The following is a 15,726-nucleotide window of genomic DNA, read 5'->3' as shown; positions in this document are numbered from 1 at the left end:
ATTATAAAACTGAGATGAATTTCAAGATGAATAGATTAAGCGAGATGAATGAGAACTACGTCGACAAAGTTTTTACCTTTATTAAGTTAGTTAAATAGGATCAACAATATTATTTTCGAAAATTTTATTTTCTCTTTAACTTTTATTTTATGACTCAAACACTTTTCTCATATAATTTTTATGTGATTTTAAAAGTTTATACTCACCGAGATGGATACACGCGCGACACGTATACTTTAAGACTAGTAGCCAAAAACGACAGAGATGTGATCATTTATTTATTTTATTACCTTACTATTTCAAAAATTATTATTATTATTATTATTAACTATAGCTTTTATTATTATTATTATGTTGTTGTTCCATAAGACCTAAATGCAAGGATAATATAAGACATAAATTCTCAAGAGTTATGAATTGTTAAGAAAATTGACAAGACATTTTGATTCATTATTGTTCAACAAGATTGCTTGTACGTTTTATTTTCTTTTGCTTATTATATTGACTCTTTGTACGTTTTCGGTTTATCAAAAAAGTTCAATAATAATATAAAGTGACAAAGGAATAAAAGTAAAAGCGTGGCATGACGTGTTCCTTTTATCTCAACACACAAAAAAGAAAAAAAGAAAATCAAATTATACGAAAAAAAAGGCTTAGCATCTCAAACATTCCAAAGTCAAAAAACACATCTTCCCTTCCAAAAGAGTAAAGATTATCAAACCAATTTCCTTATCCAATTAAAATTATCCATTTCCCGAATTCCCAAAATGGGCTATCCAATTCAATCTGATATTCGGTCGGCGATTCAAATCGCCGCCGTTTTCCGCCACAGCCAGCACTACCACCACCACCTTATTTGTCACCGCCGGTTACTTCCACCCGCCGTCATTTCCTACCGCAACGCTCCGAGCTGCTGCTTTACGGTTAAACTTAGAGCTTTATCCACTAATAATAGCGACACTGCAATTCAACGTGCAGCAATCCAGAAGGTTTCTAACAAGCCACCTATATGCACTGCCGATGAACTTCACTATGTATCTGTTAATAATTGCGATTGGAAACTTGCTCTTTGGCGCTACATTCCTCCTCCGCAGGTCCCATTTTTTTGTATTAGAACCATTGCTCTTATTCTTTAAACCATAATACATAAGTACTCTGTTTCAGTTTATGTGACACAATTACTATTATGTGACACCTGTTCCAGTTAATGTACACAATTACTATTTGAAAGAGGTCCACAATTTTTTCAAATACTTTTTAGATATTTTGAATTGTTAACCATAGTGAAACTTTTTATCTACTCTCTAAATATATGAATTTTCTTTCAAAAAATTAGAAAGTTGTATGTCCGAATTTACACTTAAAATTAGTTACGGAAAGTGGAATGGAGTGAGTAAGTATTATGTTTCAAATTTCATGACATTTTTGCAAAACATATTTGAGACTTTGCTCATTTCTATATTACTTCAAATTCGATGGACTGGTCAAATGTTTTATTTTGTGATCAATCAAATATGGTCATGTAGAATCTGAAATTAAGACATTTAGGCTATCTGGACACAGTTTTAAAATTTATTAAACTATTCAAAGTTTTTTAATTCTCTGTTCTGTCGAATACTGTTTCATAAAATGAATAGAGGGATACTAGGAAGGTTTAACAGCTCTGTTTTATGCATTTTTTCTTCAAATATTTGAGCTTTGCATTAAGGGTATGTGATTTTCAATGACAACAGGCTCCAAAGAGAAATCATCCGCTGCTGCTCTTGTCTGGCGTGGGGACTAATGCTATTGGATATGATCTTGCTCCTGGGGTATTATACTCGTCTGCCTCCTCCCCGTTCTTTGCCCCTTCTTCTGTTTTGTTGTATGTGCAATGTTGCCTAATAATAATAGTTGCGGACATTCTAATCTAGGAATCCATGCCTGTATTGGTGAACTGGAGGATTTGATCGATATTTCATTGATAGTTACCTAACGTTAAATAGATCTTAATGACACAAACATGGAATGTGTATATCATCAGTGCTTAGGGGATATGTCAGGTTCCATTAAAGGATCGCGCTTCTCTTACTAGTTTTCCCATTCTTTATGCATTTCAAGCATATAAAAGTTGAGTCGCCTAATATATAATTTCGCTTTTCTTTTAATTGAAAACTGTTTTTTTTTGAATCTGAGCAAAAGTTGAATTCGTCATTATATGGCTGGCTGCTGTTATTACTTTCTGAAAGTGTTACATAATACTTGGGAATCAGGAATAAAGTTATTTAATCACGATCTTTACTTTTAAAAATATTATGCAGTCATCTTTTGCCCGTTACATGTCTGGGGAAGGATTTGACACGTGGGTTCTTGAACTTCGAGGAGCTGGGTTGAGTGTGCAGGAACCAGATGCCACAAACATTGAGAAGTCTGCGAATGCAGTCTCAAAACAGATGGAAGCTGCCGCTGATAATGCTACTGAGAAAGCTCTTTCTGCAGCACAGCAGTCAACAGATGTGCAGAGTTCCTTAGAAGAGTCTGACATAGCTTTGGTCAAAGAAGAACCCACTGCTATTTCAACAATGTGGGATGAGTCGAGAGTAGTGAACCAGCTTACAGAAACATTTATGCTCTTGTCAGAGAGAGTCTCTGGTTTCCTCAATGAAAGCCAGTCAAGGATTATGTCCGCTAAACTATTTGATCAAATATCAAAATTGTTAGAGGATTCATTTCTTTATGAACGCTTTAATGAGACAAGAGGGAAGTTGTTAAGTCTGCTGGAGACAAGGCAAAATTCTGCAGTTGCTGACCAAATAAAGGATCTTAGTCAAAAGCTAGTAAATATCATCGAAGAAGGTCAACGTTCTGTTTCACCACCATTAGTTGATCTGCATGAGCGTCTAACCACTACCATAGAAGATTTCCAGAAACAGCTTGACTTGATTGTCAAGTATGATTGGGACTTCGATCATTACCTGGAAGAGGATGTTCCAGCTGCGGTGAGGTGACAGATCTCCATATTGTAGAACATAAAGATGTTAATGTCCTCGAGATGACACAACCAAAATTCAGAACTTTTTTTTTCCTTTTTAGTCTTCTTTTTTATTCAGACGATTGATAATTATTTTATTTCCATTCTAGATGGAATACATAAAGGCCCAAACTGCACCAAAAGATGGTAAACTTCTTGCCATTGGACATTCTATGGGAGGAATATTGCTGTATGCTAGGCAATCACAGTGTGGTAAGATTCATTTCTTGTTTATATAGAATTAACGTTGTTAATCATTGGTGATATGGCAGGTCTAGTCATGAGCCACTTAAGATAGGCTAGTAAATTAACGTGCAAGAGTCTTGAAATACTGACAAGGAGTCTTTCCTGTTGTTGCAATTGGTAAGAAAACAGTAATATTCAAATGTTAATTAAATAAAGAAAGCAGTATATTTTAGGAACTTATTCCTAGAACCTGCCAGAGTTGGATGATAACATGTTTCAAAGATAAAATAAATCCTGTGAAATTATTAAGAAGTCTCTTAGATTTTCATGCATTGGATATGCTATGAAATGTAATGGAAAATATGGAAATCTTAAGTTGGACGATAACACATGTTTCATGAAGAGCCTAGATACTAATTGCTCTTCACTACCGTTTCTTTCAACATGAACATATCTGAATCAAATATTTAGAATTTGATTGGTCCTCCATTCCTCTGATTCCTTGTTAATGGGCACAATCTCAAAAAATATATTTTCAGACTTCGGTTTTCTTCTGGGAATCAAAATAGATATGAGAATTTTTTTATTTGTTTCTGGTTTTACCTTGGAAAGGATTGGAAGGAAGAGAAACTGGATTAGCTGCTATTGTAACTTTGGCTTCATCACTGGATTACACATCTTCGAAGTCTGCACTCAAACTGCTTGTACCCCTTGTAAGCTGAAAATAAATGTTTTCAACTGTTGTTATGCAGCAGAAAGCCCTTTCTGCATATTCCTATATTTATTTACCTTTGCTGCAGGCTGATCCTGCCCAGGCTCTCAATGTACCTGTTGTTCCTTTAGGGGCATTACTCGCTGCAGCTTATCCTCTTTCATCTCGCCCTCCTTATGTGTTGTCTTGGCTGAATGATATGATATCGGCTACAGACATGATGCATCCAGAGTTGCTGAAAAAGCTTGTCTTGAATAACTTCTGTAAGTGCTCACATGGGCAATAAGTAGACCTTTGCTTTTTCATTAATCGTGAATTGTACAAATTTATGGTCATCTTGTTTTATTACTCATTTATATGGAGAGCAGGCAAGGTTCATGTTTCATCACTTAGGTTATGGATATTTAAAGTATATTTAGAGACAAACAGAAACAGTATGAGAAACTTACATGTTTTGAAGAATGATTCAATGACACCATCTGGCTATGGCCCAAGTTCCTGCCTGCTGTGTTTGCGTACCAGTTGTTGCATCTATGGCTTTTAAAACGTCTTGTTCCTCTCCCCCTCTGTCTGGATGATATGTTGATTATGAGTTGAACTAATCTTCCATATTTCATATACCTTCTCATGCATTCTGTTAGGATAGCACATGTACTCATTGTTGCTAGTATCTCATCTCTCATGATAGTCATATAGTTATACAAGGAAGATCAGCCGAAGTTTGAGGTTGATCTTTGGCAAGCCAAATGTGAATTTTGATATATAATTTAGCCTTATCGACTTCTTAGCAATGAAGGTAATAAGTGAAGACTAATCATGTCAAATTTGATTCTTACTCTTATTTGTTCACGTGAAGTATGAGCAATGGAGGACTGTTGACATCTTCAGATGGAATAAGAAAAGTACATCAACTAAACATCAGATGTATCGTCCAGTTCCAGCTAGATACTTTTATCTTTTGTCAACGAGCTGCATATATCAATATATTTATACGAGCTATCGACTCTTTGCTCCCACAAGTTCTACTCCCTGTGTAACTGTTCTCATGACACTGGAATGATGTTGATATATGATCTTCATTTGAAAGTCTGTTTACCTCAAAGTAAGGGATAGTTGATCCATTCTGGTTTATATAGGCTGTAGTGTGAGGTAATTCAGAAATTTCACTTGCTTTTGTAGAGTTTCTTTAGAGGATCACGACTGTCTCTATGTCCTCTTAAGATTTCACATGAACCTTTCACTATAAATTTTCTAATAGATCTTCTGGCAGGTACTATTCCTGCTAAACTTATTTTGCAGTTGACTACAGCTTTTCGAGAAGGAGGACTCCGCGACAGAAGTGGTAAAATTTTCTATAAGGATAATCTTCACAAAAGCAATGTACCCGTGCTGGCTCTTGCTGGAGATAAAGACATAATCTGCCCACCAGAAGCAGTGTATGGTATGTTTCACAGTACTTTGGCACTCATTGTTCTGTCTGAGGATGGTAAGCTTTCTAACAATTCTTCTCTTGCAACATATTGGTTCATGCAGAAACTGCAAAGCTCATCCCGGAGCACTTGGTTACCTACAACGTATTGGGGGATGCTAATGGTCCACATTTTGCTCATTATGACTTAGTGGGAGGACGCATGGTATGTAACACTTTAATAACGTGCTTGCTTCTTTTGGAATACATAAAGGAGAACAGAATACAATATAAGCGAAGGAACTATATGGGTGATTCTAACTGATTGAATTTGTGAGAAAGCACGGGAGAAAATATATTATTGATTAGTTATGACGATGATACAATGAGCCCTATATATATACAATACATGTCCTACTCCTAATACATATGGGGTTAGGGTTATTTACTACTATTTATACAATGAAACTAACACTCCCCCTCAAGCTGGTGCATATAAATCATATGTACCGAGCTTGTTACATATATAACTAATACGAGGACCAGTGAGGGACTTGGTGAAAATATCAGCAAGCTGATCATTCGACTTCACAAATTTTGTAGCAATATCTTTCGAGAGTATCTTTTCTCTAACAAAGTGACAGTCAATCTCGATGTGTTTAGTTCTCTCATGGAACACTGGGTTTGACGCAATATGAAGAGCAGCTTGATTATCACACACAAGTCCCATCTGACTAATCTCACCAAATTTCAACTCCTTGAGCAACTGTTTGATCCACATTAGCTCACATGTGGCCATAGCCATTGCTCGATATTCTGCTTCTGCACTAGACTGAGCAACCACATTCTGTTTCTTGCTCTTCCAAGACACCAAATTTCCTCCTACTAAGACAATATCCAGACGTAGAACGTCTATCAGAAGGTGATCCTGCCCAATCAGCATCTGAGTATCCAACGATCTGCTCATGGCCTCGATCTTCAAACAATAAGCCTTTGCTTGGAGCTGATTTTATATATCGAAGAATGCGGACAACTGCATCCCAATGACTATCACAGGGAGAATCCATAAACTGACTCACAACACTCACAGAAAGGAAATGTCAGGTCTAGTCACTGTGAGGTAATTTAATTTACCAACCAACCGCCTATATCTTGCAAGATCGCTAAGAGGCTCCCCCTGTGCTGGCAGAAGTTTAGAATTCGGATCCATCGGAGTGTCAACAGGTCTACAACCTGTCATTCCTGTCTCTTCAAGAATATCTAAGGCATACTTCCGTTGTGAGATCACAATACCTGAGCTAGACTGAACGACCTCAATACCCAGAAAATACTTTAATCTGCCCAGATCCTTAGTCTGAAAGTGCTGAAAGAGATGTTGCTTCAACTTACTACTACCATCCTGATCATTGCCGGTAATAACAATATCGTCAACATAAACGACCAGATAAATACAGAGATTTGAAGCAGAATGTCGATAAAATACAGAGTGATCAGCTTCACTACGAGTCATGCCAAACCCCTGAATAACTGTGCTGAACTTACCAAACCAGGCTCGAGGAGACTGCTTTAGACCAGAGAGGGACCGGCGCAACCGACATACAAGGCCACTAGACTCCCCTGAGCAACAAAACCAGGTGGTTGCTCCATATAAACCTCATCCTCAAGGTCACCGTGAAGAAAAGCATTCCTAATGTCCAACTGATAGAGAAGTCAATGGCGAACAACAACCATGGATAGAAAAAGGCGGACTGATGCAATTTTAGCCACGGGAGAGAAAGTATCACTGTAATCGAGTCCAAATATCTGAGTATATCCTTTGGCAACAAGACGAGCCTTAAGTCGATCAACCTGGCCATCTGGACCAACTTTGACTGCATACACCCAACGACAACCAACAGTCGATTTACCTGAAGGAAGAGGAACAAGCTCCCAAGTACCACTCGTATGTAAGACATCTCGTCAATCATAGCCTGTCGCCATCCGGGATGAGACAATGCTTCACCTGTAGACTTAGGAATGGAAACAGAGGACAAAGATGACACAAATGCACAATGGGATGATGAGAGCCGATGGTAACTTAAACCGATATAATGAGGATTAGGATTAACTGTGGACCGTATACCTTTTAGTAGTGCAATCGGTTGATTAAGAGGAGACAAGTCCGCAGTATTAGCAGGGTCTGGTGCAGGACGTGAATCAGCTGGGCCTGATGCTGGGGGCGGACGACGATGATAAGTCAGGAGTGGTGGAGCTGTAGAAGGTTGAACTCGACTAGGTGGTGGCACTGGAGCTATAGTTGCTGTAACTGGAACTATAGGCGGTGGAGCTATGGAGGAAGATGAATGGGAGATGGAGATAGAGACTGAATCTCCAAAAGAAGGAACAGGTAGCACCTCAGAAATATCTAAGTGATTAACTGGACCTGTGAAGTATGATTGGGTTTCAAAGAAGGTAACATCAGCAGATATAAGAAATCGCTGGAGGTCAGGAGAATAACATCGGTATCCCTTTTGCGTTCTCGAGTAACCCAGAAATATGCACTTAAGAGCACGAGGAGCTAACTTTCTTTTCCTGGAGTAAGGTCATGAACAAAGCGCGTACTCCCAAAGACACGGGGTGGAAGAGAGAACAAAGGTAAGTTGGGAAACAGGACAGAGAATGGAACTTGATGTTGGATAGCTGAAGATGGCATACGATTAATAAGATAACAAGATGTAAGAACTGCATCCCCCCAAAAACGCAGCGGAACATGAGATTGTATAAGTAGGGTACGAGCAGTTTCAATAAGATGTCTATTTTTTCTTTCAGCTACCCCATTTTGTTGGGATGTGTACGGACAAGATGTTTGATGAATAATCCCATGGGAGTTCATAAATTGCTGAAATGGGGAAGACAAATACTCTAGGGCATTATCACTACGAAATGTGCGAATAGAAACCCTAAATTGATTTTGAATTTCAGCATGGAAGGTCTGAAAAATAGAAAACAACTCAGATCGATTTTTTATCAAAAATATCCAAGTGCACCTAGAATAATCATCAATGAAACTGACAAAGTAGCGGAATCCTAAGGTAGAGCTAACCCGACTAGGACCCCAAACATCTGAATGGACTAAAGTAAAAGGTGACTCTGCTCGATTGTCAAGACGCCGCGGGAAATGGGAGCGGGTATGCTTACCAAGCTGACACGACTCACACTCTAGAGTGGACAAGTGAGATAAGCCAGGTACCATTTTCTGAAGTTTTGACAAACTGGGATGTCCTAACCGTTTATGTAATAAATCTGGTGAATCAGTAACGGGAGAAGTTATTGGAAGAAGACAAGATGCGAGTCTATGTGATTTTGCAAGGATAAGGTAATAAAGTCCATCTGATTCACGTCCGGTACCAATGATCCGCCCTGTACTGTGTTCCTGTATAAACACAAGGTCATCAAGAAATAAAACAGTAGATTTAAGTGATTTGGCTAAACGACTAACGGCTATGAGATTAAAAGGACTACCAGGAACATAAAGAACTGAGTCTAAAGGTAAGGAAGGAAGTGGACTTGCTTGACCTATTGCTGTTGCCATGGCTTGAGACCCATTGGCCATTGTGACTGTTGGAATAGATTGAGAATATGAGATACTAGTGAAAAGAGATTTGTTACCAGAAATATGATCAGATGCACCTGAATCAATGACCCAAGACTCAGAAGGTGAAGATTGGGAGACACCAGTCATGCTACTATTTGTTGGAACAACGGAGGCTAATCCTGAAGATGTCTGTTTACGTGCTTTGTACCGAAGGAACTCAATATAATCCAGTAAAGAAACCATCTGGATTGGATTTAATGCATTCGATCCAACAAATTGTGAGTCTAAGGCTTCTAAGAATGACATTATAATGTTCACGCCGGAAAAGGTCAGAAAATTGTTTGGAAATCACTGTTTTCACTGTTACTGTTCACCGGAAACACTGTAGCTCGCCGGAAAAAAAAAAGTCATCGGAATCTGATGTAAACTTGATGGGTAGGCTTGGAAAAACAAGACGATTACACTGTCCAAAAGAAAGTTTTTGAAATTCTGGCTGGAACAGCCCTCACGCGCCGGCGCGTGGGACAGACGCGCCGGCGGCGGCAGAGCTCCGGAGGGCGCGTGGGGGCGCGTGGATGAGTGTTTTCAGGTGAACTTTTCTGGGGTTTGGTCGGATCTCTCTTGGTGACCTTTTGGTGGTGTTGGATTTTGCACAACACTGATAATTAGTGACTTTGACGCAAATAGTCACTTAGGTCACCGGAAAATTGCACGGTGACTGAGTTCTTTCTTCCCGGATATCGCTGGAATGACGCACAACGATAAATTTCTCACGGTAGCTCTGATACCATGTGAGAAAGCACGGGAGAAAATATATTATTGATTAGTTATGACAATGATACAATGAGCCCTATATATATACAATACATGTCCTACTTCTAATACATATGGGATTAAGGTTATTTACTACTATTTATACAATGAACTAACAGAATTTAAACTAGTTAATTGTGTGGGAATAACCCGAAGAGGGAGGAGCATTTGGTCACTTCCCAAAGTACGGTGGTGAAGACTCCTTTCTCAGGAGGTGTGATAGAGGGCTGTGCAAGGATTGTAAGGTTATCCTAGGTGAGTCACTCGCGACACAGCACAGGCTCTTGGTGATGGACGTTCGTATCATGATTAAGAGGAAGAAGAGGTCTGTACGAGGATGGCCGAGGATTAGGTGGGGAGCCTTGACTACGGACAAAGCTTAGGAGTTGGAGGGGAGGTTGTCAGTTATGGGAGCCTGGAGGAGTGGCGGGGACACGAGCGCTATGTGGACGACGACGACGAACTGTATAAGGGAGGCGACGAGAGAGGTGTTAGGGGTCTCGAAGGGTTTCTCTGGCGGGCACAAAGGCGACTGGTGGTGGAATGAAGTGGTCCAAGGTAAAGTGGAAGCGAAGAAGGCGGCGTGCCTGAAGTTAGTAGCACAAGCAAGGAGGAGAGGCGAGTGAATTTGGAGAGATATAAGGTAGCTAGGAAGGAGGCGAAGTTGGCGGTCACGGAGGCTAAGACTGCAGCGTTTGGTCGTCTATACGAGGAACTGGTGAACAAAAGCGGGGAAAAGAAGTTATTCCGGCTGGCCAAGGCGAGATTGAAGGCTCGGGATCTGGACCAAGTGAGGTGCATCAAAGACGAGGATGGTAGAGTTTTAATGGGAGAGGCTCAGATTAAGCGGAGATGACGGACATACTTTCATAAACTTCTGAATGAAGATGGGGATCGGGATATTGCGCTAGGTGAATTGGGGCATTTTGAGGGTCACCGAGACTTTGGGCATGGTAAGCGCATTAAGGTTGAGGAGGTAGTGGGGGCTATGCGTAAGATGAGTAGGGGCAGAGCAACCGGGCCAGACGAACTTCCGGTAGACTTCTGGAGGTATGTGGGTAGAGCAGGCTTAAAGTAGCTAATCGGGTTGTTTAATGTTATTTTCAGGATGAAGAGGATGCCAGATGCGTGGAGGTGGAGCACGGTGGTACCGTTGTACAAGAACAAAGGTGATATCCAGAGTTGTAACAACTATAGGGGTACCAAGTTACTGAGTCATACTATGAAAGTGTGGGAGAGAGTGGTGGAAGTGAGGGTGAGGAGGACGGTGTCTATATCCGACAACCAGTTCGGGTTCATGCCGGGTCGTTTGACTAGGGAAGCGATCCACCTTATTATGAGGTTGGTGGAACAATACAGGGATAGAAATAAGTATCTGCACATAGTGTTTATTGACCTGCAGAAAGCGTATGACAAGGTCCTTAGGGAGGTTCTTTGGAGATGCCTGGAGGCAAAAGGTGTGTCGGCTGCCTACATTAGGGCGATTAAGGACATGTATGATGGAGCTAAGACTCGGGTTAGGATTATGGGAGGCGACTCGGAGCACTTCCCAGTTATAGGTTTACACTAAGGATCTGCGCTTAGCCCGTTCTTATTTGCTCTGGTGATGGACGCACTGACATAACATATTCAAGGGGAGGTGCCATGATGTATGTTGTTCGCTGATGATATAGTTCTGATTGATAATACGCGAGGCGGCGTTAACGAGAGACTGGAGGTTTGAAGACAGGCCTTGAGTCTAAGGGTTTCAAGTTGAGCAGGACTAAGACGGAATACCTGGAGTGCAAGTTCGGCGTTGAGTCGAGAGAAACGGGCTTGGACGTGAGGCTTGGATCACAGGACATCCCCAGGAGAGGCAGTTTCAAGTACCTTGTGTCGGTTATCCAATGGGATGGGGAAATCGACGAGGATGTTACACACTGTATAGGGGTGGGGTGGATGAAATGGAGGTTAGCATCTGGAGTCCTGTGTGACAAGAAAATGCCACCGATACTCAAAGATAAGTTTTACCCAGCGGTGGTCAGACCGGTCATGTTGTATGGGGTAGTGTTGGCCAGTTAAGAACTCACATATCCAGAAGATGAAAGTAGAAGAGAGGAAGATGTTAAGGTGGATGTGCGGGTACACTAGGATGGATAAGACTAGGAATGAAGATATTCGGGAGAAAGGTGGGTGTGGCCCCTGTGGATGAAAAAATGCAGGAAGCGAGACTTAGATGGTTCGGGCACGTGCGAAGGAGAAGACCAGATGCCACAGTCAGGAGGTGTGAGTGGTGTGGAGGTCGAACATTAGGATGTTAGGTTAGGAGGTAGCTGATAAGGTTCGTTTGGGGGGGGGGTGGGGTGTGCTGCTACCGATTATTGTTGTGTCCATACTATTCTTTCGTTTTTCATAGTATCGGGCTTTATTCACTGGTTTTGTTATTGTTTTTCATATATTTTCTGGTTCTTATGCTGTTATTACTCATATGGTCATTTGATGGTACTGACATATTGTCTCTCTCACTTGTCTCTCTTGTCTTGTTTTCTTGAGCCGAGGGTCTTTCGGAAACTTCTCTACTCTCCGGGGTAGGGGTAAGGTTTGCGTACACTCTACCCTCCCCAGACCACACTTGTGGGAACTCACTGGGTTGTTGTTGTTGTAATTGTGTGGGAATAAATGTGAGTTTTAGAGGAACCCTAATTTGCTTTGAAGTTCAAATTATTTTGTATTAGAATGAGATGAACCCATATAGTCCGGATTGGATATGGACGATTCTATAACCAACCCCTACTGATTTAGGATTGAGGCACAGTTGATTGATTGATTGATAGATGGAGTACAAAAGGATGGTGAAGAGTAGAAAGACGCTGGAAGATGAGAGGTGCCTAGTTACATTGGGATACACCTTTCCTGTTTTTTGTTTTCTTATGCAAACCGGAAGAGTTAAATATACCTAGAATAGAGAATACATTATAAGTTATTTACTTTCTCAACTCCGTGAAATAGGCATCTTTCACATGTGCTTTGCTAATATTTTTCCATTTGTTGTTGCATAACAGCTTTTACTCTTCCTGGTGTCTGCAGGCTGCAGAACATGTATATCCTTGTATAATCCAATTTTTAAGCCGGTATGATGAGACCAGCTAATGCCTGCACTCTAGTTTTGACCATTCTTTGGGCAGTGAGCTCTATATTCCTTGGTGTCAAATCCGCTTGCCCTGCCCCATTCATCACTCGCATCTGGGGAAGCTTGTTAACAAGTGAGCTAAGCTTAATTATCTGACTAGTTGATCTCTCCGTTGCTACATGTATAAAATACCTGAAGTGTGTGGTCTTCTCTTTGCTCTTTCTGTACCCTCTATTGTATTTAAGGACCTTGTTTACATTGTAGGGAGTACATATACAAGTCCCTGAACCTGAGGAAGGCTCATGTCAAGGAAGGAATTTGACACATATTTATATCATACCTCAATTGTAATGTATTTAGTTCCTCAGCATTTAGCTCTTTACAGGTTGCTTCTTTCTCTTTTGCTTACTGCCATTTATTTTCCAATTATCTCTTGGTTCTTTATTTTTCCTGGCAAAATGTAAAGAGACCCTTTCAATTAGAAGGGGAGAAAGTAACTATTGCAGTTGGTCACACTGGAAATAGGACAGGATTCTATCACACGAAGCTGAAGTATTCAATGAGATAACAAATATACAAATGTTTAGTACTATTTGCCAAGGGTTGGGGATCATATCCGTTAATCTTATTTGCTTAATCGCGCTAACAGTTTTCTCTTCCAGAAATAATCATACATTCAATTTGATTAACGAGGGTTCTTAGGGTATGTTTTATATCTATCTTTGAACTCGCAAGACAGTTATATCGAGGCTTAAAAAGTAGTTTTTGCTAGTTTTTCAGGTTCTAATAGGAGGTAACTTCGTTCCTTAGCCTCTACGACATGTTTTTACCCCCTACTACTTGCCTCATTTTGCTTGTTGCTGGATTGGAGCTGTTCGTTAAGCCATTGGAGAGCCACTTGGATGGTAAATGTAAACGAAAGTTAAATATGTAGTAAAATTAAGGGGTTTTCCACGTCAGGGCAGCCATATTATTGGAATGTAAAGTTGCTACAGCAAGTAAAGAAGGAGAAAAAAGATACTATATCAAGTGGAAGTGTATTGATTGACATTTTGGTAGAACTACAGAAAATGTTGGAATATGATTAGGCCACGCTGCAGCTCTAGTATAGTGGATTGCCATATTCTTATTCGATTAATAGGGACGAAAAAGTTCCAAATGGTTAAATCTTAATAAAAATAAGTGCACCTAATGATTTGAGGTCTAGACCATTCAGATTCAATCATTCATTAAGTGAGAACAAAAGAGGTCTTAGAAAAAAAAAAAAGGAAGGCTAAAAGTTTCACATGTAACATATTTGGTTATCAACCATTTTCACATTGTAACTAGTCTTTGAGTACGCGCGTTGCGCCTGTATACCGTCTCAATGAATAAAACTTCTTAAGAAAATTACATAAATATTCTGTTAAAATACTTTTGCTTGTTTGTTTTCTCGTGAAAAAAGTTTTTACGAATTTCTCCATTATGTTGTGTTTATTTTTTTGTACCTTCTAACCTAGGTTTCTTTTTACTTCTTTTCCACGTATAAATAGCAATTGTTTCAACATCTACACTTAGATATTTGCACTAATTTGTACACTAAGTTATATCGAAAAATATTTTGTTCTAAAACACTCTCAAAGAACACAGAAAAATACAGTTGGAACCGTCAGTCGTTAGCATCTCATACAAAATTATGAAAGAATACAAATTGTACTCCATAAAAAGGAATTATTTTTTACATTAGATTGAAGTTCCGAAAATATATGTACATTCCAAATGAGTATCACACAAACATTTCGAGTATTAGCAAAATAAAGGTTACCATTGAAATTTCGGATATCGTTAAATCAAATATTTTTTAAAATTTTATTTAATTGGGACTACAAATTTACTCAGTTCCGAAAGAGTATCATATATATTATGCAGCACGATATATATGCATAATATGAGTAATGGAAGAGACTCAATAGCATAAGCAACAAAACAAACAAAATTATTGGAGGAACGTACCTCATAAGAATTCACAAAATATTTGTTAAAATATCTAACTTCTTCAGCTGTTGGCTATGCTCAAATTCTCACAAACCAAAACTGTCTTGTTCTTCCCATCTCAATTTACTGCGAGAGTTATTTAAAAGAGTAATGCTTGTAAAACGTAATATTCTCTTCCAGATCATCAATTTTTTTTTGTTGCGGAAGGAACACGATTTGTAAGAATATATTGTGGTTAGTATCCTGGTCCTGGTGAACAAGTTAATTCCAATTGGAGAGTTTCTTTTTTGCATTAGAATTTTAAATTCTATTATTAGAATTTAGAATTCTATTATTAGTTTGCTTTCTTTCTTATTTATGTCTAAATTTTGGGAATATGTGTACATTTCTTACCTTCTCGGTATTTACTTAGGATTCTAGGAATTTATTTTCTTCTTAATGTGGATGTAATTTAATAGTCTCTTAAGTTTCAAAGCTAATAAATCTACATTTATATAATAATTTAGATTTCAAAATTAAATATTAGAAAAGTTAACATGAAAAAGTTGTTACATAGTTAAAATATGAAAAAAGATTTATATAAGATCAAATAATAAACGGTTTTAAAATTCTAAATATTAAGATTTTCTATGATTTTCAAATACGGAAATATTTAATAACAAAATGTAATGGATTTCAAAGTCCTAAATATTAGAGAAATATTTCATTACTATTTTGTCCAATGTGAAACTTAATTTTAAAGAGTAAAAAAGACGAATGACATTTCGTTAAGGGCCTTCGTGCTTTAATATAACTAGTTTTAGTGTACGCGCGTTGCGCGTGTCCTACAATAATTTTTTTTAAATAAACAAGACCACATTAGTAATATATTAAAAATTGTACTTGAGTTATTATATATAAAATAAAAGTGTAAGATATGTTAACGTAGATAAATTTAACT

At 38.8% G+C, this 15,726-nt stretch overlaps 1 protein-coding gene across 3 annotated transcripts; it reads left to right on the top strand.

Moving 5' to 3' along the window:
- LOC109244081 lies at nt 582–13,404 on the top strand. Of its 3 annotated transcripts, XR_002070664.1 has the most exons (10): nt 583–1,094; nt 1,734–1,811; nt 2,301–2,978; nt 3,121–3,223; nt 3,809–3,909; nt 3,997–4,171; nt 5,179–5,349; nt 5,442–5,542; nt 12,770–12,945; nt 13,077–13,404. XR_002070664.1 is itself a non-coding variant. In XM_019411116.1 (9 exons), the coding sequence occupies exons 1-9, from the start codon at nt 768–770 to the stop codon at nt 12,830–12,832; spliced, it is 1,797 nt and encodes a 598-aa protein (XP_019266661.1). In that variant the 5' UTR covers nt 583–767; the 3' UTR covers nt 12,833–13,404. The 3 variants fall into 3 exon arrangements, 1 of the variants encoding a protein (XP_019266661.1); XM_019411116.1 differs by having other exon boundaries at nt 12,770–13,404; XR_002070665.1 differs by lacking the exons at nt 5,442–5,542; nt 12,770–12,945; nt 13,077–13,404 and adding an exon at nt 4,765–5,057 and having other exon boundaries at nt 582–1,094; nt 5,179–5,265.

Source organism: Nicotiana attenuata, chromosome 2, assembly GCF_001879085.1.
Source record: "Nicotiana attenuata strain UT chromosome 2, NIATTr2, whole genome shotgun sequence".
Lineage (NCBI taxonomy): Eukaryota > Viridiplantae > Streptophyta > Magnoliopsida > Solanales > Solanaceae > Nicotiana > Nicotiana attenuata.
The sequence above is the reverse complement of the archived record's forward strand: the minus strand, read 5'-3'. Positions and strand labels throughout refer to the sequence as shown.

Coding starts and splice junctions, on each gene's coding strand:
- LOC109244081 (XM_019411116.1), top strand. CDS start 768: ATGGGCTATCCAATTCAATCTGATATTCGGTCGGCGATTCAAATCGCC. Junction 1,095..1,733: donor GCTACATTCCTCCTCCGCAG/GTCCCATTTTTT, acceptor CAATGACAACAG/GCTCCAAAGAGAAATCATCC. Junction 1,812..2,300: donor GATATGATCTTGCTCCTGGG/GTATTATACTCG, acceptor AATATTATGCAG/TCATCTTTTGCCCGTTACAT.